At 43.4% G+C, this 25,358-nt stretch overlaps 1 protein-coding gene across 1 annotated transcript in view; it reads right to left on the bottom strand.

Moving 5' to 3' along the window:
* The window catches only part of LOC144499987 (dachshund homolog 1-like), a 370,810-nt gene that overhangs the window by 31,313 nt on the left and 314,139 nt on the right, over positions 1–25,358 (bottom strand). Inside the window, exon 9 of the mRNA XM_078222724.1 lies at positions 1,024–1,169. Coding sequence (XP_078078850.1) covers positions 1,024–1,169 — 146 coding nt within the window. The remainder of the gene's footprint in view (positions 1–1,023; positions 1,170–25,358) is intronic.

The following is a 25,358-nucleotide window of genomic DNA, read 5'->3' on the forward strand; positions in this document are numbered from 1 at the left end:
TGCAAGAAGGGTGTTCCCGATGCTGGGGATGTCCAGAACCAGGGGTCAGTTTGAGCACACAGGGTAGACTGTTTAGGGCAGAGGTGAGGAGAAATTTCTTCACCCAGGAGTGGCGAGCCTGTGGAATTCGCTACCACCAAAACTAATTGAGGCCAAAACATGGTGGCCGGAATCTTACCACCGTTCACGGCAGCGGCTTGTCGCCAAAATCTCCATTTTTGCTGCAACAGGAGCGTGGCGTGAATGGCAGATAAGATCGCACCCTATATGTTTTTCAAGAAGCAGTTAGATATAGCACTTGAGATGAAGGGGATCAAAGGATATGGTGGGGGGAGGCTGTTTCAGGCTATTGAGTTGGATGATCAGCCAAGATCATAATGAATGGTGGAGCAAGCTTGAAGGGCTGAATGGCCCCCTTCTGCTCCTATTCTCTATGTTTCTATATGATAGCTTTCAATGGGAATTAGTTAGTCATTGAAAGGGAAAAGGTAAGGAATAGAACTAATGGGATAGCTCTAAGGCTGCCTTCTGTAAGAACCCTGTGAACAGTTCTGGAAAATGTTATTACTCATGGATTATCCAACCATAGTAACAAGTCTCACAACACTAGGTTAAAGTCCAACAGGTTTATTTGGTAGCACAAGCCACAAGCTTTTGGAGCGCTGCCCCTTTATCAGGTGAGAGGTCCACTCACCTGATAAAGGGGCAGCGCTCCGAAAGCTTGTGGCTTGTGCTACCAAATAAACCTGTTGGACTTTAACCTGGTGTTGTGAGACTTCTTACTGTGCTTACCCCAGTCCAGCGCCGGCATCTCCACATCATGGTTATCCAACCATCCTTCAGAGATAATCAGACCTATGATTGGCCTTGTTTTCTGAAATACTAGTGATGGTGCATTTCCAGCATTGCTGTTCTCACTTGACATCCAATGCTCATTTTCCTTTCCAGGTGACTGTGTGTCATTCGTGTTGATTACTGACAACGGCTACTCCCCAAGACCCAGAACCTGTACATTGTGCTTACCTGGATATTCGTCAGCAGGGTTTCTATGGAGGAAAGTCCATCAGGGAAGAGAAGAGGAGTTGGGAATCCTGGAGGTAGATGCTGGCCGGCCAGGGAAAGCTTCTCAAAACACTCCCGTGTGGTTGGAGTGGAGATCAGGACCTCATCTGTGCAAACAGAAATCGGTTTGTCCAATTTGTTAACTTTGCAACAATTTCCAAACCAGTTTCTGACAGAAGTCTATCTTATTGACCATTGTGTGACTGGCTTCGCCTTCAAATGAACAGGATTTGAGAAAGTTAAAACCAAGCCTTTAACTCTGTTTACATGCAAAATGTTGTCTGGCATGAAGCTCCACCACAAAATTAGCTAATTCCTCTTTACTCCATTCCATTTACCTGTGGCTCAGGTCGTTTTGACGAGTTATTCTTGACAACATTGTAGAAAGCACGAACACTGTCATAGGATCATAGCAATTCCTACAGTGCAGAAGGAGATCATTTGGCCCATCAACTCTGCAGCAACATTCCAAAAGATGATCCCACCCAAGCCTTATCCCTGCAGCCCCATGTGCTTGCCCCGCTAATCCCCCTAATCTGCGCATCCTGGGACACTAAAGGGGAAATTTTCCCGTCTCGCCTGCGAAGGGAATTATAGCGGGCGGGGGTGGGGGGCGGGGTGGAGGTGGGGGGCGGACCATTCGGAGGTCCATTGACATTTGGCGGGATTTTCCGTCCGCACTCTCCCCAAAATCAGAAAATCCCGCCCTTAGGGGCAATTTACCATGACCAATCCACCCAACCTGTGCATCTTTGGACTGTGGGAGGAATCTGGAGCACCCGGAGGAAACCCACGCAGACACGGGGAGAACATGCAGACTCCACACAGACAGTCACCCAAGGCCTTAACTCAATTCGGATCACTGGCACTCTGCGGCAGCAGTGTTAACCACCTCCAATACATTTCAATTCTGTAATATTGGATGCCAATGCTGTGGAATTCAGCTTGCTTAAACGTTCCGGTAAATTCCACTGCTTTCGCTCCAGTTTAAAAATCACAGGCATGTGGTGCGCGAATTGTCTTTCTGTCAACCACAGGGAAGTAGATTCCCAAACCTAGAATCACTGTTATTAATGTTATTGTATAAACACTGAATATGCTTGCATCAAGCTTCTCGATGCTATTATAGAGTGGCTGGCAACTCATTTAATATAGATGGCTTAACTCCGCCATTAGAAGAGCAGAAAGAGGACTTTGGCACAAATGTTTTAAATGTTCCTATGGCAACATCGCTTACAGCAATTTCCAGCTTTCAAAGCGGTTTCTACAGCCCCAGAATCCAATCGTCACTAATTAAACACAACAAAAGCAGTAGAAACTAAATAGCTAAATGGCAACCCTCTGAGATCAAAGAATTTTACACCAATCAATACGAAAGCAACAGAAGACAACTAACCTGTGACTGCCAATACTGGGATTCAAGAATGGAATCAAATGACCTTTACTTATAGAAGAATCCCAAAATCTTTTTGTTAAAGGATGCTCATAAGAGATGAGTGGAAAGATTGGTTTGGTCATTTAATTGATAACAGAGTGCCCGAGGTGGCAGCCTATTAATTCCTATGTCAATCTTAGCTGCCATCAAAACATCACTGGATATAGTATTGCTGGCTCTTGCCCAGAACTTCGGGACCAATGTTAGGTGCAAGTGTGAGGGCGGCACGGTGGCACAGTGGTTTGCACTGCTGCCTCACAGCGCCAAGGACCCAGGTTCGATTCCTGGCTTGGGTCACTGTCTGTGCAGAGTCTACACCTTTTCCCCGTGTCTGCATGGGTTTCCTCCGGGTGCTCCGGTTTCCTCCCACAATCCGAAAGGCGTGCTGGTTAGGTGCATTGGCCGTGCTAAATTCTCCCTCAGCGTACTCAAAGAGGTGCCGGAGTGTGTCAACAAATGGATTTTTACAGTAACTTCATTGCGGTGTTAATGTAAGCCTACTTTTGAAACTAATAAATAAAAATAATACATTCTATTTTACTTGTAAGTACAGCTAGCAAAATCCTATTCCAATCCCTGAAAGCAAATTTCCTGCTTTGACCCAACTTTTCATTATGGTTGACTCTTAATTACTCTCTGAAGTTGCCCAGCAAGCCACTCAGTTGTATCAAACCAGCACAGGCAAATGCACTGTGGGCGTACCTACATTACATGGACCGCATTGGTTCAGGAAGACCCATCACAATCTTCTCAAGGGCAATTCGGGATGGGTAATAAATGCTGGTTTTATCCGCAATGCTCACATCTCAAGAATGATTTTTAAAAGGCTGCAACACAGATGATCCAAAGCAACATAAGAGGGACCAACCTGGACTTAGCTAATGTAAATTGTGATTCCTGTTGTCCATGTCACGTCCTATGTTTGGATCAAAGCTCAACTTGAGATGAGTCCAGTGGGGGTCGGGAAGTGTGGGGTCCTCTGTACGGTTTGCTTTACTTAATAGGCGCTTCTGCCTATGTAACTAATTATGCTATGCTTTAAAGCTAACTTAAACTAACTTGACCACATTTTAAAATTCAGCTTGGAATTCTGGATTGAACTTAGAAATTGGCTACATTCTTTGAAAGTGCAATGTTAACAGAAATGGTTTTTTGTCGTAAACAAGCTTTCATGGGCACAGCTGCGAATTGTTTTTGAAAGTTATAGACACTGCTTGTGCCCAGCTATGTCATAACACAAGGTAACTGAAAAGTTATAATGTTCTATACAGCTATGTTGTTCAGTTGGTGTGTTGAATCCTGTACAAGATCAAGTCTGTAATCGGTTCCAGTTTTCTGGGCCCTCTCTCTCTCATTTTTTTTGCTTCTGTAAATTTTTAATTTCAAACTATATTCAATAAAGAAAATCACTTTAAAAATCATACTAAGTGCTGTCCCCATGGTCTATTCGGAGGAATGAATGGATCCTACAGGGAGGTTTGAGTAATCAGCAGGAAAACTTGCAAAAAAGGGTTGTCAAGGCACCCCAGAAATAAGAAGCCATTCTTTTGGAATGGGGTAACTTTAAACATCATTAAAAAATCGATGGTAAATATTCAAGACAGCACAGGCAAAGATTCCACCATGAACTTTTATGGTCATATCCACCACTGGCTCGATCTGCTGATGGGCCCAGTCTCAACAGATATTACTGGAGAGAGTACATGCTGGACCACTTGAGCATTGAGATTGTAGAGATGCCTAATTGGAGGGAAATCAAGGCTCCAACCTTGGCCCTGGCCCAGCCTCCACTCCTATAATTCAGCTTCACACCTACTAGAACCTTCCAGTATAATAAACGCAAAATTCTGCAGATGCTGGAGATTTGAAATATGAACAGATGTGCTGGAAAAACTCAGGAATTCTGCAGGGAGAGAGTTTCAACTCCAATGTGAATCTTCTTTAGTAATATTCCAGTAAAGTTTTAAAGTTTATTTGTTCGTGTCACAAGTAGGGGATTTTCACAGTAACTTCATTGCAGTAAGTCTACTTGCGACAATAATAAATCAACTTTAAACTTTAGGAGGCTTACATTCACGCTGCAATGAAGTTACTGTGAAAATCCCCTAGTTGCCAAACTCCGGTGCCTGTTTGCGTACACTGAGGGAGAATTTAGCATGGCCAATGCACCTAACCAGCATGTCTTTCAGACTGTGGGAGGAAACCGGAGCACCCGGAGAAAACCCAAACAGAGATGGGGAGAATGTTCAAACTCCACACAGTGACCCAAGCCGGGAATCAAACCTGGATCCCTGGCGCTGTGAGGCAGCAATGCCACCATGCCACCCAGTAAGTTTGCTGGAAGGTCAGGAACTAACGTATGCATGACCTAATTTTAGTCATAACACGCTTACTACTGCCATCAGGACAGCAGCAGTCAACCAGGGTCACATCTTTTCTCCAAACCTGGCAAACAACCAGGGAGTTCACCAGGCCATGCAGCCTTTATTACAGAAGCACATTAGCAACTCCCATGTATGCAGAACTCAATGTTGATTCTTATTGTTGATTTGCCAATTTGGTAAATATTCTCAAGTTTTGATTGTGGGAACGTGTTCCTTTTTAAGGCTAAAAGGAGACCGAGTGCACCTTTCAGCATTTTCCCTTCAAAAAAATACATAAATTAACTGAGCGCAGAGTGGGAAGAATAAGCACTAAGCTCATCTATAATAAATGGCATCAATAAGGTATGTATCAGCTCAAAGCAAAACGATATTTTGATACAAAATTGACAATATATTATTAATATTTCTCATGTAAAATAATTATTGAAACACGTTCTTTTGTCTATCTTTCACATTCCATTGTAAAGTCTTCTTGTATACCGTATGTTAAATGTAATGCAAAAATGTCAGTACTATGAATGATTGATGTTACCCTTTAACAGACTTCATCTTTTATGTGGGCGTCGTCAGTCCTGGAAAGGAGCGATGAAAAGCAGAGCTCACCCACTTTAATCCGAACCATCCAGCCTACCTTCCCTTTTATTAATGTTTACGGGTTTCCATTATTTATACGTGTTTGTGCACATTTTGGTCGGAGTGCGTCAGCGTGCAGATGTGTCTGCAGCAGTCACCTCGTGGCCTACTCCACCCAGCCCATATGGGGAACTCAGCTTGGTCCAGGCTTTGCCCCCCTCCACCTCTCTCTTATCCACCCACTCCATATGGCAAGCTGAGCCTGGCTAGCATCCTGCTTCCAGTACCATGGCCATATGGCACGGTCAGCTCAGCAAGCACTCATTTACCTAGCATTAATATTTTATCCTCTCCACGCAGTATGCCACAAGTTCTGACACTGGAGTTCAAGTCCAGAACAGTGAGCATCCATTCTTAACCATCGGCTGGCTGAGACACAATGTTGCGGCTGCTTTCTGCCGGTTCAAGGTCATTGCATTATTTTTTCTTTCCTTTTGTACAAATACTGCCTTGCATTTATTTTTTTTATGTGTAAATTCACATCTTATGACAAGCTCTCACGCAATTTGAAACTGGCAATGCCTTTAATGACTCTTTCTACCATCCAGACCCGCAACAACCAAGAGAAATAGATTGATTTTTGATATTCTCTGCTGCACATCCGTGAGATCCTTTGTAGAATTGCTCAGTTTCACAAAGGAAACTTTACCTCTCAGTTTAGATTTCTAACGAATACATTTTAATCGATGCATGCGTTGTGTTTATCTTTTTTCCGTCCTGTATCAGGTTAAGAGATACAGCAGGCTTAATATTTTTAGCTCTAACGGTAATCTAATCTTAAGAAAACCGGTCTGAATTGCAAATATCATTGCGTTCGGGCAAACAAAATACAGCACAGTATTTACTGAGTGCCACGGTGAGAATCTCGTTAATTTATTTATTTTTAAAGCAGCGCTTTTAAAACAAATCTCTGCTACACAGAGGTTAAGCTGTGACACAAAAGGATACAAGCAACACATTTTAAATCACGAATAACGTGTCAGAATTAAAAATGAAGATTAGTGTGGGTCAAAACTCAGGAGGTCAGATATCTCTCCTCGCCGCACACAAAAAAAGAACCTATTCCTCCGCTAAGACTAAGTAATGACATCATATCCCATCTATCAATTTTCACTGTTGTACATCTGCCATCTGTTCCGTCTGCAATAATAACTGCTTACACACTCACACACGCACATATAACCATCCACAAGGTAACAGTCTGCGCAAAGTCAACGGGTTCTTAAGTTACATTCAAAAGCATTCGGATCCCACTTGCTCTGCAAACCAAATTACACTGAAGGAAATACTGCGACTCCCGATCCGCAGATGCTTGCCAAAACAGTGGCAACAGCTGGTGCCATGTTAATTAGTTTATACTATTTATTCCATGTATTCCTACAGCAGATTGAATGAAAACATTGGAGATAATCCCAGCATCTGCACATAGACTGTAAGCATTTAGTAACCAGTCCTAGGATATCATTCATTTACTAATGTGGGATTTAATAAGTGGAACTGTACCCCTTTAACAGTTGAAAGCAAGAATGTGCTACTGAGATTATTAAAGCAAAAGTTTTATAGTTTGGTTTATACTATTAAATGGTGGCACTGCTGCCTCACAGCGCCAGGGACCCGGGTTCGATTTCCGGCTTGGGTCTGTGTGGAGTCTGCACATTCTCCCCGTGTCTGCGTGGGTTTCCTCCGGGTGCTCCGGTTTCCTCCTACAGTCTGAAAGATGTGCAAGTTAGGTGCATTGGCCATGCTAAATTCTCCCTCAGTGTACCCAAACAGGCACCGGAATGTGGCGACTAGGGGATTTTCACAGTAATTTCATTGCAGTATGTTTAATTTAAGCCTACTTGTGACTAATAAATAAACTTTACTTATTAAGAATGAAGAACCGTTATTATCTTTATTTTGCTGCATAAATATATTTATATATAAATGTTACATGTAATATATTATTTTAATTAGTTTGTATTACATGTATTTGAGTTTGATTTGATTTATTATTGTCACGTGTATTAGAACATAGAACATAGAACAGCACAGAACAGGCCCTTCGGCCCACGATGTTGTGCCGAGCTTTGTCTGAAACCCAGATCAAGCTATTTCCTCCCTATCATCCCGTATTGGTAAACAGTGCTATACAGACAAAGCATACTGTTCATTGAGTACAGGGGGAGAAGGAAAGGAGAGGGTGCATAATGTAGTGTTACAGTCATAGCTAGGGTGTAGAGAAAGATCAACTTAATATATGGTAGGTCCATTCAAAAGTCTGATGGCAGCAGGAAAGAAGCTGTTCTTGAGTCTATTTCAATCACATTACACTGTCACAGACTGTTCCTATGACGTTTGGTTAGTTTTACTAACTGAAGGCGTATCTGAATTGCATTTCTTCCTCTACCAGCGACGCTGTACTTCATGTATGTACATTCTGTCACTAGTGTTAACAGAGTTTGTGAGGCCAGCAGTCTTGTGGTGCGAACAGAGAGTCGCCACATCCCAGTTGATGTGACTGGCGTAGCATCAGTGCGACATTACTGATTAGCCTGTCAGTCTTGGGCATGTAGAGAGGTACTCTATTTACCTGACAATTGTTTTTTAAAAAAACAGATTCACTTGTTGTACATCCATTTGTGCAGAATAATGAGGGCTTTGATTGTAATTATTTTTCCATTCTCATTCATCTTACCACCATAGACAGCGCTGAATACTAAACAGGAATCGTTTACGTGGTGGGATTTATTTTTCCCTCTGTGTGCGAGTGTGTATACAGCTTTCACAGTTAACGAACAAGTAATTTTATCTCAGCTGGAGATTCAAATATATAATGTCTTCGATAGAATTCTATAAAGTGCAATGTTATTTTCACCATGGTGAATTGCTGATGTCTGCTTTAAACAGCCGCCTCTTGATCTTTACACGTTCTCAAACCAAGGCTGAGTTGTTTAATAGGTGGCCACTTTAAGCAGAGCTGCAATAGTTTACTGTTTAAAACTGTGGTTAAAATGAAACTGAGCTGTCTTGAATTGACAGTTGTCCCATTGTTCGCCAGTGCCAACTTCTCTCTTACAATTCGAAGTTAGTGATTAATAATACAAACAGTTCAATCTTCTGGGAAAGTTAATTATTAAAGTCAAGCAGCTGCCGTCAAAAAAAAAAGTTGTCCTTCTGTTCCGGCTGGAGTGAGTGTATTTGTTCCCCTCGTTGCTTTAAGAACAGAAGATTCTACGCTGGTAATTCAGAGAGTTGTGTTTATTTGACCATCGGTTTGCAATCATTGAGCGCCACTTAATTATAGCAACAGATGCTTGAGTGTAGGAACCAGGAAAATCAAACGCCTCATTTCCAGGTTATTTTTTTCCGTCGCTTCTGCCAACAACAGATGTGACAACCTTTTGGCTGCTGTGCAGTAAATACTTATCAAATCCTAACAGGTCGCCTGTGTCACAAACAACATCTCAGCCGCAACTCTTTCACCTGATAATAGGCAGCAGAAGAGGCAAAGCAGATCCGTAAATACAGTGTCTTCAGAATGAAATGGCATAATGTAAAATTGCTTTTTCGTCGGTTACAAGAGGGAACCCTGACAGTTGTTGGCATTGATAAATAACCTTCGGATTAATAGTCTCCACTCTCATTGTGAGGTTTACTGTTAAAAGGGCCAGTCAAAGGAAGAATGACTCAATGTATAAACTTTGGCAAATGATAATGAAAAATCTGTCACTGCTAACACGGAGTAAACCATTGTGGGGCACTAGAAATATCCCTGTCTCAATATTGTGGTGTCTATCTTTGAACTGGATGGTTCTGGGATTCAAATGTCAACGCACGATGTGTCACGACACTCATATAGCTGTGTAGGTCTCAATTATTGTATTTCTGGATTGTTAGTGGATACAATTAACTATGGTACTTTTTGATATTTTATTAAGTAATTCGCAGCTCACACCTGCAGCCTTTTCTGCCGCAGGATGTCACTTGCTAGTTCTGCAGAACCATCAAGTGATTCCTTATTAAAGGGCGGCACAGTGACACAGTGGTTAGCACTGCTGCCTCACAATGCCAGGGACCGGGGATTCGATTCTCGGCTTGGGTCGCTGCCTGTGCAGAGTCTGCACTTTCTCCCCGTGTCTGCGTGGGTTTCCTCCCGGTGCTCCGGTTTCCTCCCACAGTCTGAAAGACGTGCGGGTCAGGTGCATTGACCCGAACAGGTGCCTGAGTGTGGCGACTCGGAGGATTTCACAATAACTTAATTGCAGTGTGAATGTAAGTCTACTTGTGACTAATAATTTAACTTTAAGTCTTCTTGTTTTACTCCCCAAGACTGTCAAGTTGTCATAAACCATCCCCAAACTGGACAGAAATCTACGGTAACCATTTCCTGCAGTCCAAAGTGGAATGAAATATGATGAGGTCCAAAGGCCAGGGGAATGGAATGCAAAGTGTAAACCTGTCGCCTTCTGCATTCAAAAACAACTGACCAACAGTTGGTGGAAGACGTACAACAGAACCCTAGAACCATGCAGAACAAAGCATGTTGCTGCAAAGCAGGCACTATGGGTCGTGTCTCCTCTGGCACCCACGTGTATCCACTTATTACTGATAGGTAATTGCGGAATTGGATTTGTATAAATTGACGGTACCAAGGCATCACCATTTATCCAAAAGAAGTGTTGGTTAGGTGCATTAGCCATGGTAAATTCTCCCTCAGTGTACCCGAACAGGTGCCAGAGTGTGGTGACTAGGGAATTTTCACAGTAACTTCATTGCAGTGTTAATGTAAGCCAACTTGTGACACTAGGAAATAAATAAACTTATAAAGCAATCACGCAGTTCCTTTTGAAAATATGGTCTTGAAAATTGCAGACATTCTGAGGAGTTCAATGTTACGAAAGCTCATAAATAAATGCAAGTCATTTATTTCACCTTTTAAATAACTTCCTAAAAATTCATCAACAGATTTCTCTCCTTTGACATAATTTTCACTGCATGGTGGCACAGTGGTTAGCACTGCTGCCTCACAGCCCCAGGGATCCGGGTTCAATTCCTGGCTCGGTTCACTATCTGTGTGGAGGCTGCACATTCTCCCCGTGTCTGCGTGGGTTTCCTTCGGGTGCTCCGGTTTCCTCCCACAGTCCGAAAGACATTCTGGTTAGGTGCATTGGCCATGCTAAAATTCTCCCTCGATGTACCCGAACAGGTGCTGGACTGTGGCGACTAGGGGATTTTCACACTGACTTCATTGCAGTGTTAACGTAAGCCTACTTGTGACAAAAATAAATAAACTTCAACGGAAATTTCGAATACTATCCTCAAATCATGAAGAGAAGCGAAGTACAAATTTTACTGCTGTTTCCTCCGAGCTTCTGATGCTTGAAAAAGTGAGTTAAAAATTTACAGCTTAATTTTCAAGTTGAGGCTTTTTGACTTAATGCATTCTTCAGCGTGCATTTCGTGTAACCGCTCATTTCAAAGGGCAGCAAAAAGAACTGAATCTGCTTCCTTAATTGATACAATCAGAATTTACAAGATATGTGTATGACAATAATACTTTTCTTAGTTGTTCCTCCAATTGCAGTCAGCAGATAAAAATTGTAAAATCATAGAATCATGAAATGGTTACAGCACGGAAGGAGGCCCTGCTATCTGTACTGGCTCTCTGCAAACGCAACTAAGATGGGTGGCACGGCGGCACAGAGGTTAGCACTGCTGCCTCACCGCTCCAGGGACATGGATTCGATTCCCGGCTTGGGTCACTGTCTGTGTGGAGTTTGCACATTCTCCCCGTGTCTGCGTGGGTTTCCTCCAGGTACTCTGGTTTCCTCCCACAGTCCAAAGATGTGCAGGTTAGGTGCATTGGCCGTGCTAAATTGCCCCTTAGTGTCCCGGGATACGTAGGTTAGAGGGATTAGCAGGGTAAATATGTGGGGTTACGGGGATAAGGCCTCGGTGAGATTGTTGTTGGTACAGACTCGATGGGTCGAATGGCCTCCTTCTGCATTGTAGGGATTCTATGATTCTGTAGTCCACTCCCCTGCTCTTATAGCTTATAGCCTTGACAACATCTTCTCTTCCTTCTCTGATTCCCTCCTAAAAGCCATGATTGAATCTGTACCCACCACACTCTCAGGCAGTGCATTTCAGATCCCAACCCTACACTCTGGGATAAATCTTTTTCTGATGCCAATGATGGTTTCTATGCCGAACACAGTAAATCACTGTCTCTTTAGTTCTCAACCCCTCTGCTGGTGGGAAAAGGTTCGCTGTGTTTTGCCCCATCCTGATATTGAACACTTCTCCGAAATCCATCAAATAGCATTAACCTCGGTCCACGTTGTCCTTTAAACAAGCTTACCTGGCCCTTTCTCTCCTCTTAATCAAAGTGAAAATGTTTCAGTCCCTAGCACAGCTGTCACTCAACAAGGCGAACACAAAAAAAAATTCAACAGAATAAATGAGCATTGAATGGATTGACCTTTCCTCTGAGGCAGTAGGTTAGTAAGTAGCAATGCTGGGTTTAAACTGAGCAGAAAAAGACAGATAACACTGATAAACAACAAAAAAAAATCAAGTCACTATCAAGGGCGGCACGGTGGCACAGTAGTTAGCACTACTGCCTCACAGCGGTAGGGACCCAGGTTCAAATCCCAGCTTGGGTCACTGTCTGTGTGGAGTTTGCACATTCTACTCGTGTCTGCGTGGGTTTCCTCTGGGTGCTCCGGCTGCCTCCCACAGTCCAAAGATGTACGGGTTCGGTTGATTAGCCATGCTAAATTGACCCTAGTGACTGGGGGATGATATGAATATGTGTTGTTGAGAGAATAGGGAGGGAGGTGGGATTGTGGTCGGTGCAGACTTGATGGGCCGAATGGCCTCCTTTTGCACTGTAGGGATTCGATGACTATTAGTCACACTGGTTAAAAAGTGCCCACCATGTCCAAAAGGAAACATGGGGAGGTTGATATATTTGCATGTGAACAGGCAAAGCATCTTGGTGAGGAGGGCACAGGGAAGGGGGCACTCACAAAGCATCCCAGCTGGGTGTGGGAGAGACTTGTTATTTTTCTATTCAGTACATTTGGAGATTAAATGGCAGCCTGCGCAAGCACATTTGCAGTGCTCGAGAAGGTGAAGGGATAATCGGCAAAATGCAGTGGTCCATGCATCTTAAATGCTATGGAAAACATTACAGTGCCATAGCAGAAAATTAGCAACGTGACTTTAAAAGCTGACATTTAGCATGACTTTTCGGAAAGTGACACTCTCATATTTTCTTGGAGGATATCATTAAATTCCAACCGCCCTATGGCAGTGCCTTCCCATTAATAACCAATTCACAGTGTCACTTTGGCGCTACTTTGAAATAATGAGCCTTAGCTTCTCTTTAATAAATTTAAACATATTCTCAAGGCCACAAAAGATAGGAAATCACAGATGGGCTACAAAAAAAAACATGTTTCATAAATCCTTGACTGTCCGAGATCATTCGGAGCCAAACAAAGTAAGACTCGTAAAATATTAAACAGTCCCAGCTGTAGCAGTGTGCTGTCATTAACCTCCCCCCTCCCTCCCTCCCCCCACAAAAAGAAGCCTATTTACTGCCCTTAACAGTGCCTGTGGAAAGTTTAATTTGATTTGATTTGATTTATTATTGTCACATGTATTAGCATACAATGAAAAGTATTGTTTCTTGTGCGCTATACAGACAAGGCATACTATTCATAGAGACGGAAAGGAGAGAGTGCAGAATGTGGTGTTGCAGTCATAGCTAGGGTGTCGAGAAAGATCAACTGAATGCAAGGTAAGTCCATTCCAAAGTCTGATGGCAGCAGGGAAGAAGCTGTTCAAGTTTCAGTCAACTCAAAGATGCTCCCCCACGCCTCAACCCCAACCCTCAACCCTGTGTTTCTGGTGGCGAATGGAGTCCATTCCATTGCTTGTTGTTTATGTCACCAGATCTACCAAGCATGGCCGTTCAAAATAAAAAAGGCCTGGACCCCTGTCAATAAATCACTGATTTAAATTTGCATCATTAAGTGCAATGAACATTGGTAATTATATTGATCTACATAAGAGGCCTCTCTGTGGAGGCAATCAACCACTGCTCCTCACAAGGCAGGCACGCTGTTGCCAGGATCGATCTGTGAAAAGGCAGGGAAATAGCAGACAGACATTTCTCTGCTTGCCAAGGGATAAAAATCTTTTTGTCGCAGAAAAACACAAGCGCGCTGTCCGTTGCTTGGTCTGATACCTGGTATCAAGGCTCTTGTTGCAGTTTTATATGCTTATCTTGCGCTGAACAAGAGGTATCTGCTGATAAGAGGAGAAAGGATGTCCACGCTTTGGAATGGAATTGCCTCCGTTATACAGGGCACTGGTGAGGCCACATCTGGCGTATTGTGTTCATTATTGGTCTCCTTACTTAAGGAAGGATGTAAATGCCTTGGAAGCAGTTCAGTGAAGGTTTACTAAACTAATGGGCTGGTTTTCTTAGGAGGAAAAGTTAGACAGGCTAGGCAGTTTAGAAAAGTAAGAGGTGACTTGATTGAAACATATAAGATCCTGAGGGATCTCTGCAGGGTTGATGTGGATAAGATGTGACAGAATCTAGCACTCGGAGCCACTATTTAAAAATAAGGCGTTGCCCATTTAGGACAGAGATGATTAAATTTTTTTTCAAACAGGGTTGTGAGTCTTTGGAACTCTCTTCCTCAGAAGGTGGTGAAAGCAGAGGGTGAAACCCTCCCAAGCCCCCGCCAGTGGGCTCGATGGTGGGCATAGGGCAGAATATGGTGTTGGCCCAGAAATTGGTTTCACACTGGATCTTCTGCCGGTGCCCGCCATGGTGCGTGAGGAAAACCACTGGAAGCTGGCGTGAAACTAATTTGCATCCCGTTAATGGGATGCAGATGAAGGCCCAATCGGGGCCTTCCACCAACACTTGAATCTCCGCAACGCCAGCACGAAACACATTTGAAACAACTTGGCTTGAAGATGGCAGGCTCACCTGAATAATGCCTGAGGCTACCTCTGTTGTTCAAGATGGAGGCTGCCACAAATGCTGGACCCAGGTACCACAACAGCAGTGGGTGAAGGGAGCATTTGCAGGTGGAACTTCCAGATTTGATGTCCTGGAAGGGGTCCATCTACTGGCTTCAGAATGTATCTGGAGATCCACCTTAATTCTCAGGAAGTCTACGTTCTTTCTTCAGCAGTGGGCCTGTGAATGTTGGGTGCCTTTTCAATATGGCGCCTGGATACAACAGCAGACTACATGCCCTCATGCCTGCCCCACCACACAGTATGGTGTGAAACACCCAGTTACCTAATTAATTAGGTCAGGGCTGGAAGATTTGGCATGTTTTCCCACTGGCCTCCGCGGCAGGAAACACTTCACGTTCCTGCCTTGCCACGGGACTTAGTCCCAGGTTGGGAGAATCCGGCTCAGAGCCTTTTGACGGGATTCTCCACGCTTCCATTTGACTATTTCTAAGGCAGTGGTAGACCGATTCTTGTTAAGCAAGATGTTGATAGGTTATCAGGGGTAGGTGGGTTGTATATGGAGTTAAGGTTACAATCAGATCAACCCAGACCTCATTGAATAGCTCTTAACTCTGGATGCAGAGGGTTTTAAATCTCCTGATAAATTCGATCCATGCAGGAGCTATACCAGGGAGAAAGAAAAATGAAGAGAAAAAGAGAGAGACAGACAGAAAGCGGAATGGAAAAGAGAATTAATTTCCCTCTGTGGCACAATCAGTTAGCACATTCCGCTGTTAACCGAAAGGATGGTGGTTCACTCCCACCCAGGGACAAAGTGCTTATGTGTTTAGGGGCAGCGTGGTGGCACAGTGTTTGGCTTCCTTGCAGCACCAGGGACCTGGGTTCAATACCAGGCTGGGATGACTATTCTGTGTGGGTTGTCTCCTTGTGCTCCAGTTTCCTTCCAGAGTCCAAGGATTTGCGAGTTGGGTTAACTGGCCATTCTAAATTGCCCCTTAGTGGCAGGGGGATTAGTGGGGTAAATGCGTGAGATTATGGGAATAGTGCCTGGGTGGGATTGTTGTCAGTGCAGGCTCGATGGGCTGAATGGCCTCCTTCTGCACGTAGGGATTCTGTTCTACGATTCTCTATAACAGAAACAAACTTGTCTCTTTTAACTGTCTCTTTAATCTGGTCTCTTTTAACGACCAGATGGAAAATTATATTGCACCATAATTCAATGAAATAATACAAATATAACATAGTTCCACAAGCACAGTTTTCCACTCATGACTCTAGTCACCTGTATAAATATTGGACTTATAGCACCGACTGTATTCGACCTGCATTTTGTGAAGTGCTGCATAGGCCTAACAGGCTGATGTTCTCTGTCCCATATTATTCATTTATCAGTTTTCGAAAGAAATTAACACTGCAATGAAATTTCTGTGAAAATCCCTTAGTCACCACACTCCGGCACTTGTTCGGTTATGTCGAGGGAGAATTTTGCATGGCCAATGCACCTAACCATTACATCTTTTAGACTGTGGGAGGAAACCGGAGCACTCGGAGGAAACCCATGCAGACATGGGGAGAACGTGCAGACTCCATACAGACAGTGGCCCAAGCCAGGAATCGAACAAGTAACAGTACAGCACAGGAACAGGCCCTGTTCCAACTCTGTGCCGACACAGATGCTTCTCTAATGTAATATTTTCTTGTCTCCATGTGGTCCATATCCTTCTATTCCCTGCCTATTCATGTGTTTATCCAGATGCCCCTTGAACGTTGTTATAGAATCTGCTTCCACCACCTCCTTCGGCAACACGTTCCAGGCATTCACCACTCTCTGTGCAAAAAACTTGCCCCTCACATTTCTTTTAAACTTTCCCCCTCTCATGTTCAATCTATACCCCTGAGTAATTGACCCTGGGAAAAAGCCTCTGACTATCTACTCTATCCAAGCCTGTCATAATCTTGTAAACACAGTAAGAAGTTTAACAACATCAGGTTAAAGTCCAACAGGTTTATTTGGTATTGCTACCAAATAAACCTGTTGGACTTTAACCTGGTGTTGTTAAACTTCTTACTGTGTTTACCCCAGTCCAACGCCGGCATCTCCACATCATAATCTTGTAAACCATTGTCAGGTCCCTCCTCATCCTCCAACGCTCCAGTGAAAACAATCTAAGTTTATTCAACCTTTCTTCATAGTCCATACCCTCCAAACCAGGCAACATCCTGGTAAATCTATTCTTCACCCTTTCCAATGCATCAACATCCTTCCGGTAATGTGGTGACCAGAATTGTACACAATACTCCAAATGTGGCCGAACCAAATTCTTATACAGCTGCAACATGATTTTCCAATTCCTGTACTCAGTGCCCCGGCCGATGAAGGGCAGCATGCCATACATCTTCTTGAGCATCTTGTCCACCTGAGTTGGCACCTTCAGGGAATACGGATCTTCACGCCTAGATCCCTCTGTAGCCTAATATTTCTAATGTTCCTTCTACAGTAGACCTTCCAAACTGCACCCCCTCACATTTGTCTGGGTTAAATTCCATCTGCTATCTTTTTTGGACTAGGTCTCCAGCCGATTTACATCCTACTGTATCCTTTGACAATCCTCCTCACTATCCACTACTCCCCCAATTTTTGTATCATCTGCAAATTTACTAATCAGACTAGCTACATTTTCCTCCAAAGTATTTATATATATTACAAACAATAGAAGCCCCAGCACTGATCCTTGTGGAACACCGCTTATTGCAGCCCTCCATTAGAAAAGTACCCTTCCACAATACTCTCTGCTTTCTACACCCAAGCCAGTTTTGTATCCATCTTACCAGCTCACCTTGGATCCCATACGACTGCACCTTCTGTATCAGCCTGCCATGAGGAACCTTATCGAAAGCTTTACTAAAGTCCATTTAAACAACATCCACTGCCCTACCCTGGTCAATTTTTTTGTCACTTCCTCAAAGGACTCAACCAAGTTTATGAGACACAACCTCCCCTTCGCAAAACCATGCTGCCTATCTCTAATAAGCCTATTCTCCTCCAGTCTGAGTACATCCTGTCCCTAAGAAACTTCTCCAATAATTTCCCCACCACTGATGTAAGGCTCAAGGCATGTAATTTCCTGGATTGTCTCTTCTACTCCGTTTAAACAGAGGAACAATGTTAGTGACTCTCCAATCCTCTGTTACCTTGCCCGTGGCTAAAGAGGATATAAAACTTTTGGCCAAGGCCTCAGCAATTTCTTCCCTCGCCTCTCTCAGTATTCTGGGATAGACCCTATCTGGCCCTGGGGACTTATCCACCTCAATGTTTTCCAAACCTCCAATACCTCCTCCCTTTTTATCTCAACATGTCCTCGAACGTCAACATCTTCCTTTCTACACTCACTGTCCACCACATCTTTCTCTTTGTGAATACTGATGCAAAGTATTTAAGGGCTTCACCCATCTCATCTGGTTCTACCCATAAATTCCCTTCACTGTCCTTGAGTGGACCCACCCTTCCCTTAGCTACCTCTTCATTCTTACATGCAGATTTAAAAGCCTTGGGATTCTCCTTAATGCTGCCTACCAAGTACATTTCATGGCCCCTTTTAGCCATCCTAAGTCCCTGTTTAAGTTCTTTCCTGCTATCTTTGTATTCCTCAAGATCCTTATCCATTTTCAATTTCCTGAAATTTATGTATGCCTCCTTCTTCCTTTTCACTAAGCTCACAATCTTTCTTGCCATCCTAGGTTCCCAAATCTTGCCGTCTTTATCCTTCATTTTTACAGGGACAGACTTGTTCTGAATTGTTAACATCTGGCTTTTAGAAGACTCCCACATATCGGATGTGGATTTACCCTCAAACAGCCGCCTCTAGTCTACATTCCCTCATTCCTGCCTCATACTGTTGTAGTTAGCCTTCCCCCAGTTTAGTACTTTCACTCTGGGACTACTTCTGCCCTTTTACATAAGAACATAAGAAGTAGGAGCAGGAGTAGGCCATCTGGCCTCTCGAACCTGCTCCGCCATTCAATAAGATCATGGTTGATCTTTTCGTGGACTCAGCTCCACTTACCCGTCCACTCACCATAACCCTTAATTCCTTGAATGCTCAAAAATGTATCTATCCTTGCCTTAAAATATTCAACGAGCAGCAACATTAATTCCTGTATTCAACCACTTCACATTTGAATTGGAAAAGAGCCAATCTAACCTTGGCCTTACTTGAAAGCCTTGGTTGTAATGAGCAAGATGAAAGCTCATTCCATCTTGCATTGTAATTTTGCAAGATTTAATTTTGGTTTCTTAACAGCCCAATGTAAACGTGTAAACTGGCAGCCAATATCTGTTAAAATGTTTCAGGAGTCAGTGAAAGTAAGAAGCACACTAAGGCCTGAAGTCTGTTTCAACCCTGTACGTGCATGGTAGCACAGTGGTTATGACTGCTGCCTCACAGCATCAGGGACCCGTGTTCGATTCCCGGTTTAGGTGACTGTCTGTGTGGAGTTTGCACGTTCTCCCCATGTCTGCGTGGGTTTCCTCCGGGTGCTCCAGTTTCCTCCCACAGTCTGAAAGACGCGCTGGTTTGGTACATTAACCATGCTAAATTCTCCCTCAGTGTACCCGAACAGGCGTCGGAGTGTGGCGACTAGGGGGTTTTCACAGTAACTTCATTGTAGTGTAAGCCTACTTGTGACACCATTAAATAAACGTTAAACATTAAAAACAAGTGTCCAATTTTCATTCATTTGGTACCTTGAGTTGTGTGAGTGGCTTTGACCTGAATTTTCAGAAAGAGGGAGAGCTTCTCCATTGCTGCAAAAACAGCAAAAGAGGCTGAAATCCAGAAGTCCTGCCCCAAAACACAGCAACTACCATTTTTGCGGTGGCGGGAATGGGGACAATTTGGGATTTGCGCCAGCATGTTTTGTGAATATCAGCTGCCTCCAGTCATGCTTGATTTTCATTGGCCAGGAGCAGGAAATATGATGCGTGCAGATCAGATGTGGTAGGAGCAGGTGTAAACTTTGTGGATTTGGATTTGGTTCCAGGACATCCTTGGGAGAAGTAGGTCACCCTTTGGGATAGATAAAATACCTTTTGGGGATTGTTAAAGTGGGCATGAATGTACATAAAAAGTGCATAAACTCCTTTCGAACTGTCAAGAGGAGTTGACAAAACTGCCAGAAGTATCACAAATAACTATCAAGTTGTCAAGGCGTTTATAACTCCTGCCATTTAAAACTTTGAAAAACTGTGAATGTTGAAAAAAAAACTTGCTATTTTATGAGGGGTGCAATTGCTGGAATTGTGCTGTGTGACTGATTTCCCAACATTCCATCATCGTTGTAAAGTGTCTTCTATTTCACAGTTTGATTGACAGCTCCAAATGGTTATAAACTATTTTGAAAGGATTTATGAATTCCAATGCTTGTTCTTATAAGAAATTATGCAAATTAATAAAACGTTTGTTCTAAAATGGAATAATGTCACGGAAGGAATGTAAATGAAGTAATTAGGTTTCACCAATGAGAATGTATGTTATAAAATAAAGTCTGCAATGGACACCTTGAAGCTTATTTTATTTTATATCAGCATGACTCCTAAGGCCTATCCTTGGTTGATACTGGTTCAGTTGGCATGGAGGGTGTAAGGGCAAAGGGTGCTGGAGGTGGTGTGGGCTAACACAAAGTTGGCATAGAGATTATACATGGCGAAGCAGGGTGGATGGAGCTGCATAGCTTGTAGGACATTGATTGCAATGGAGAGTATGAAGAGTTATGGGATGTACAGAGGGCATGGATGAAAAATGGGAAGATGTGGGGTGTGTGTGGTGAGTGCTGTGTTTTGTTTTAATGCTTTCTTAAAATTTGTTTTGCAATATGCCTCAGCAGGTATGGCAGCATCTGTGGTGAGAGAAATTGTGTTTCGGGTTAGTTTTGATGGAAGGTCACAGACACGAAACTGAACTCTGTTTCTCTCGGAGCGCAAAAGCCTTTTCTGTTTCTATCTCCAATTTCCAGCACCTGCAGCATTTTGCTTTTGTATCATTTTAACCGTCCTTAAATAAAATGACAACTGAAAAATGGAACAGAACTTTTGTGCGAACAGACATTATACAAGGGAGCAAAACAAATTGGGGGTGATTCTGCCAAGGGGGCGGGGCCTAGTGGGGGGGGGGGGTGGGGCGGGAGAGAGATCAATGGGGGCCCCGCTGCCACTCTGCACTGGGATCAGTGACAGAGGGAGGGAGGCCAGTGATCGGAGCTGGGCAGCGGGTTGGGACAGGAGCCACTGCGCATGCGCTGATCTCGGCGCTGACTGACAGACGCATGTGCAGTGGCCCACTCAGCGCTATGCTGCTGGCCTCTCCAGTGGGAATAGACCCCACCCACTGATTTCTAATGAGATTCACGCTAGTGCCCTCTGCACTGCACAGAGTGCGGGAGATTCATTTAGAAACTCCCGCTGAAAAAAACATGGTGATTTACTCCCGTTTTTACACGAATTCGACACTTAGAATTTTTTAGGGCGAATTCCACCCACTGTTTCTGCAAAGTGCCCTTTGATTTATCTGTACATTTTTATGTTATTTTCAAGACCAATCATATTTAATGCAATACAATTGTAGTCTCAAAAGGGTTGGACGGCACAGTGAGGAAGTTTGACATTAGTTAAGCACGCATCCAGCTTAATTCATTTCTCCATGCTCTGTCACATGAGTTTTAAAGACATGCTAAAAGCAGGTCCCGCCCCTTCAAATCAAATTTGTCACCAAATTCATTTTGAGTTTCTACTACTTACTGTTCCGGAAGCCACTTAGTTTTTAAGAATTTATTTCCAGTTATTTATGTTTAAGATCCTCACTGGCACGTCCTGACTGGGCTGAATGGCCTCATTCTGTGCGGTTATGAGTCTACGAGGTGTTGGATTGATATGATGATCAAAAATGTGAGCCAGAATTCTCCGGCCGTTCACATCAGCGGAATTCTCTGGTCCTGCTGGCAGTGCGCCCCTGCCCGTGGGTTTCCTGCCAGTGTGGGGTGACGTCAATGGGAATTTCCATTGACAGCAGCGGGATCGGAGAATCCCGCCACTAGCAAGCAGCGCGCCATCTTCCGCCAGAGGGAAACACGCGGCTGAGAGGCCAGAAAATCTCACCCATGATATTAATTTGTGATAAATCCATTTCAGCTGTAATAATCAAACTGCACCAAGTTACCATGCTTGACCATATCAAGGAATATTTTAAAAGTCTTTTTGTTAGAAAATTTACTTCTCAAACATTGTCTGAATGCCCTGATTTGTGACAAATTTTGATGATGTGCAAATGTATTTGAGCAGATGTGTTTGGGGGCAGCACGGTGGCACAGTGGTTGAGGGAGGCACGGTGGCACAGTGGTTAACACTGTGACCTGGGTTCGATTCCCGGGTTGGTCACTGTCTGTGAGGAGTTTGCATGTTATCCCCGTGTCTGTGTGGGTTTCCTCCGGGTGCTCTGGTTTCCTCCCACAGTCCAAAGATGTGCAGGTTAGGTGAATTGGCCATGCTAAATTCTCCCTCAGTGTATCCGAACAGGGGCCGGAGTGTGGCGACTAGGGGAATTTCACAGTAACTTAATTGCAGTGTGAATGTAAGCCGACTTGTGACTAATAAATAGACTACTTTTACTTTCTACTTCTAGAAATTCTTGAAAATAAAAATTGTTCTCAAGACCAGCAGTTTGCACATGGATCAGAAATTGAACCCAAAGCAGAAACTCTCTCCCAGCAAGCTTAATCTGTGCTTAAATGCTTTTTCTTTACATTTTTACAGATGTTCATCTAATAATGCAACAACTGCAACTTACATTTGCAGAGGACCATAAATAAAGTAGGAAACTAATGAGCTACTCGGGGAGATATTAGGTTGGATGGCCAAAAGCTAGACCAACGAGATAGGTTTTAAGGAGTCTCTTAAAGGAGGAAAGGGAGATGGGAAGGTATAGAGAGAGAGTGTTCTAGAACATGAGATTGAGGCAACTGAAGATATGGCAACTGATAGAGGAGTAATTAAGATCCCCAGAGATGTGTTAGAGGTCAGAGTTAGAGGAGTGCAGATGGCGTGAAGAGTTGTTAGGCTGGTGGAGATTGCAGAGATGGGAAGGGGGCAAGGTCAAGGGGGGATAGGAAGGATGAGAATATTAATATCAAAGCATTGCTTGACCAGGAATCAATGTGAAGCAGCAAGCACAGTAGTGATAGGGAAATGAGACTGAGCTAAGATACAGACTGCACAGTTCTGTACCATCTCATTTTTAATAGTCCAGATTTTGCTGGAAAAATAATGACGTGTTAACAATACAAACCATTATCATTGTGCTAATCAGATAGGAAATACAGGGGATGTATTATGAATTGCTTGAACCTCTTACTGTAGTTATGCCACAATGTTGTTTGTTTTACATAAACATTATCTAACCTTCTCCTCCCCTTTGAAGAATGTACTGGATTCGCACACTACTTGAACATTAAACTCACCACGTGAAGACAATGCTAGCAACAACATAACCATTAACACAGTACCAATCAACCTCCATGACCCAGAAAGAAGATAGGATCACGGAGTACATTCTTGAGTCTTCCCACCACTCAATAGATCATGACTGAACTTCAGCCTCAATTTATCTACCCACTCTACCCCCGCCCCCCCCACCATTGTTATGTATGTTGGGACGTATCCCTTTAAGAGAATGGGTCAGGTGACCCAAGACTCGAGCTCCACCCTGGGTGGAGGTTGCCTCGCCAATATCGTGCTGGCTGTGCTAGAAAACAGATGGGTTAATAAACAGTTCCAGTAGTTTACTTCCACTGATCTCGTGGTTTTTATATCAGACCTCAAACATAATACTTTGATTTTGATTTGATATTATCATTATTAATACGGATAATGTTTGAATCCCTTAATGACCAAATAGTTATCAATCACAGTCTTTTTAAAAAATTCATTCGTGGGACATGGGCGTCGCTGGCTGGCCAGCATTTATTGCCCATCCCTTGTTGCCCTTGGAGGGGAGTTGAGAGTCAACCACATTGCTGTGGCTCTGGAGTCACATGTAGGCCAGACCGGGTAAGGATGGCGGATTTCCTACCTTAAAGGATATTAGTGAACCAGATAGGTTTTTCCAACAATCGACAATGGTTTCATGGTCATCAGTAGATTCTGAATTCCAGATATTTTTTATTGAATTCAAATTCCACCATCTGCCGTGGTGGGATTTGAACCCGGGACCCTAGAACATTAACTAAATTCCTGGATTAATAGTCTTGCGATAATACCACTAGGCCATCATCTCTCCAGTCTTGAATGTACTCATCATCTGAGGACCCACAGCCCTCTAGTATAGGGAATTCCAGTGATTCGTAACCCTCTAGGTGAATAAATGTCTTCTCATCTTAATCTTAAATGGCTAACCACTTATCCTGAGATGTTTACTACTACGTTCCAGCCAGTGAAAACAGCCTCTCATAATTTTCCTGTCAAGTCCATTAAAAAAAAATGTATAAATTTTGCTGAGATCACCTCTTATTCTTCTAAACTCCAGAGAATATAGGAACATTCTACACAATTTCTCTTCACAGGACAACCCTTTTATCCCCGGAATCAATCTCGTGAACTTTCACTGCACCTCCTCAAAAGGCAAATAAATCATTAAGGAGACCAACATTGAGTGCAATTTTCAAGGTGTGGTCTCACTAAAACCCAATATAATAGCAGCGAGACGTCATTACTCTTAAAGTCCACCTTCTCGCAGTAAAGGCTAACATTCCATTTGTTTTCCTAATTGCTTGCTTTCCCTGAATATTAAAGAGTTACGGAGTCTCAGTCCTTCAACTGGTAAGTTGTTCTTAAGTTTTAAATGTATTTATTAGGGTCACAAGTAAGCTTACATTAATACTGCAATGAAGTTACTGTGAAAACCCCCCAGTGGCCACACTGCAGCGCCTGTTTGGATACACAGAGGGAGAATTTAGCATGGCCAATGCACCTAACCAGCATGTCTTTCGAACTGTGGGAGGAAAGTAGAGCACCCAGACGAAACCCACGCAGATAAGGGGAGAACGTGCACAGACAATGACCCAAGCCGGGAATCGAATCTGGGTCCCCGGCGCTGTGAGGTAGCAGTACTAACCACTGTGCCACCGTGCTGCCCCTATCTTCAGAGTTATAAAAAGTGTCAAATTTTAAATTTGAAATTTTTTTTCACTTTTCTTTTCTGCCTTATTCCAAGCTTTCTTTTTTAATGAAACAATGGCTGACTGTTTCTATGAAGTTCCACTGCAACCATTGCCACCTTAGGCACTCCATTCTACTCCACTTTCGCACTCAAGCCCAGCTCGACACAATCACTACATCTCTTTGAACAACTTCCCCCTTCCGTATATAGATGTTTACTCCTGGCTGCCCAGAGCTCCACCTGCAGCCTCTTAATCATTTTCATGCGATCTTTTAGCAATAGATACAAGCTCAGAGTCAGATTGAATGATTAAACTGACCTTCAAAGTCCACCAAACTAGTGGCATTATCGTTAAGCTCGCTACATGGCTGCCCGAGGTCAAGTAAAGGATAAGTTAAAGTATCTCTCAGCAAAATGAAAGCTAGCATCTTGGGGCACTTATGACCTTGACTCCATCAAGCTTCCCAATTGCCATGTCAGGCTATATCCAGAGATGTGGAACCTTGCCGTCCAATTCAAACTCAAACAAAGCTTTTCATTCCAAACCTGATTTTTTTCGCTGGGACTATGGCCAGAATTTTCAGCATGTCAGAGGCTTGGCTGCTGCCATCTGAAGAGTTGGTGGGAAATACATCTCTGCACATCCCT

Source organism: Mustelus asterias, chromosome 10, assembly GCF_964213995.1.
Source record: "Mustelus asterias chromosome 10, sMusAst1.hap1.1, whole genome shotgun sequence".
Taxonomy (NCBI): Eukaryota; Metazoa; Chordata; class Chondrichthyes; order Carcharhiniformes; family Triakidae; genus Mustelus; species Mustelus asterias.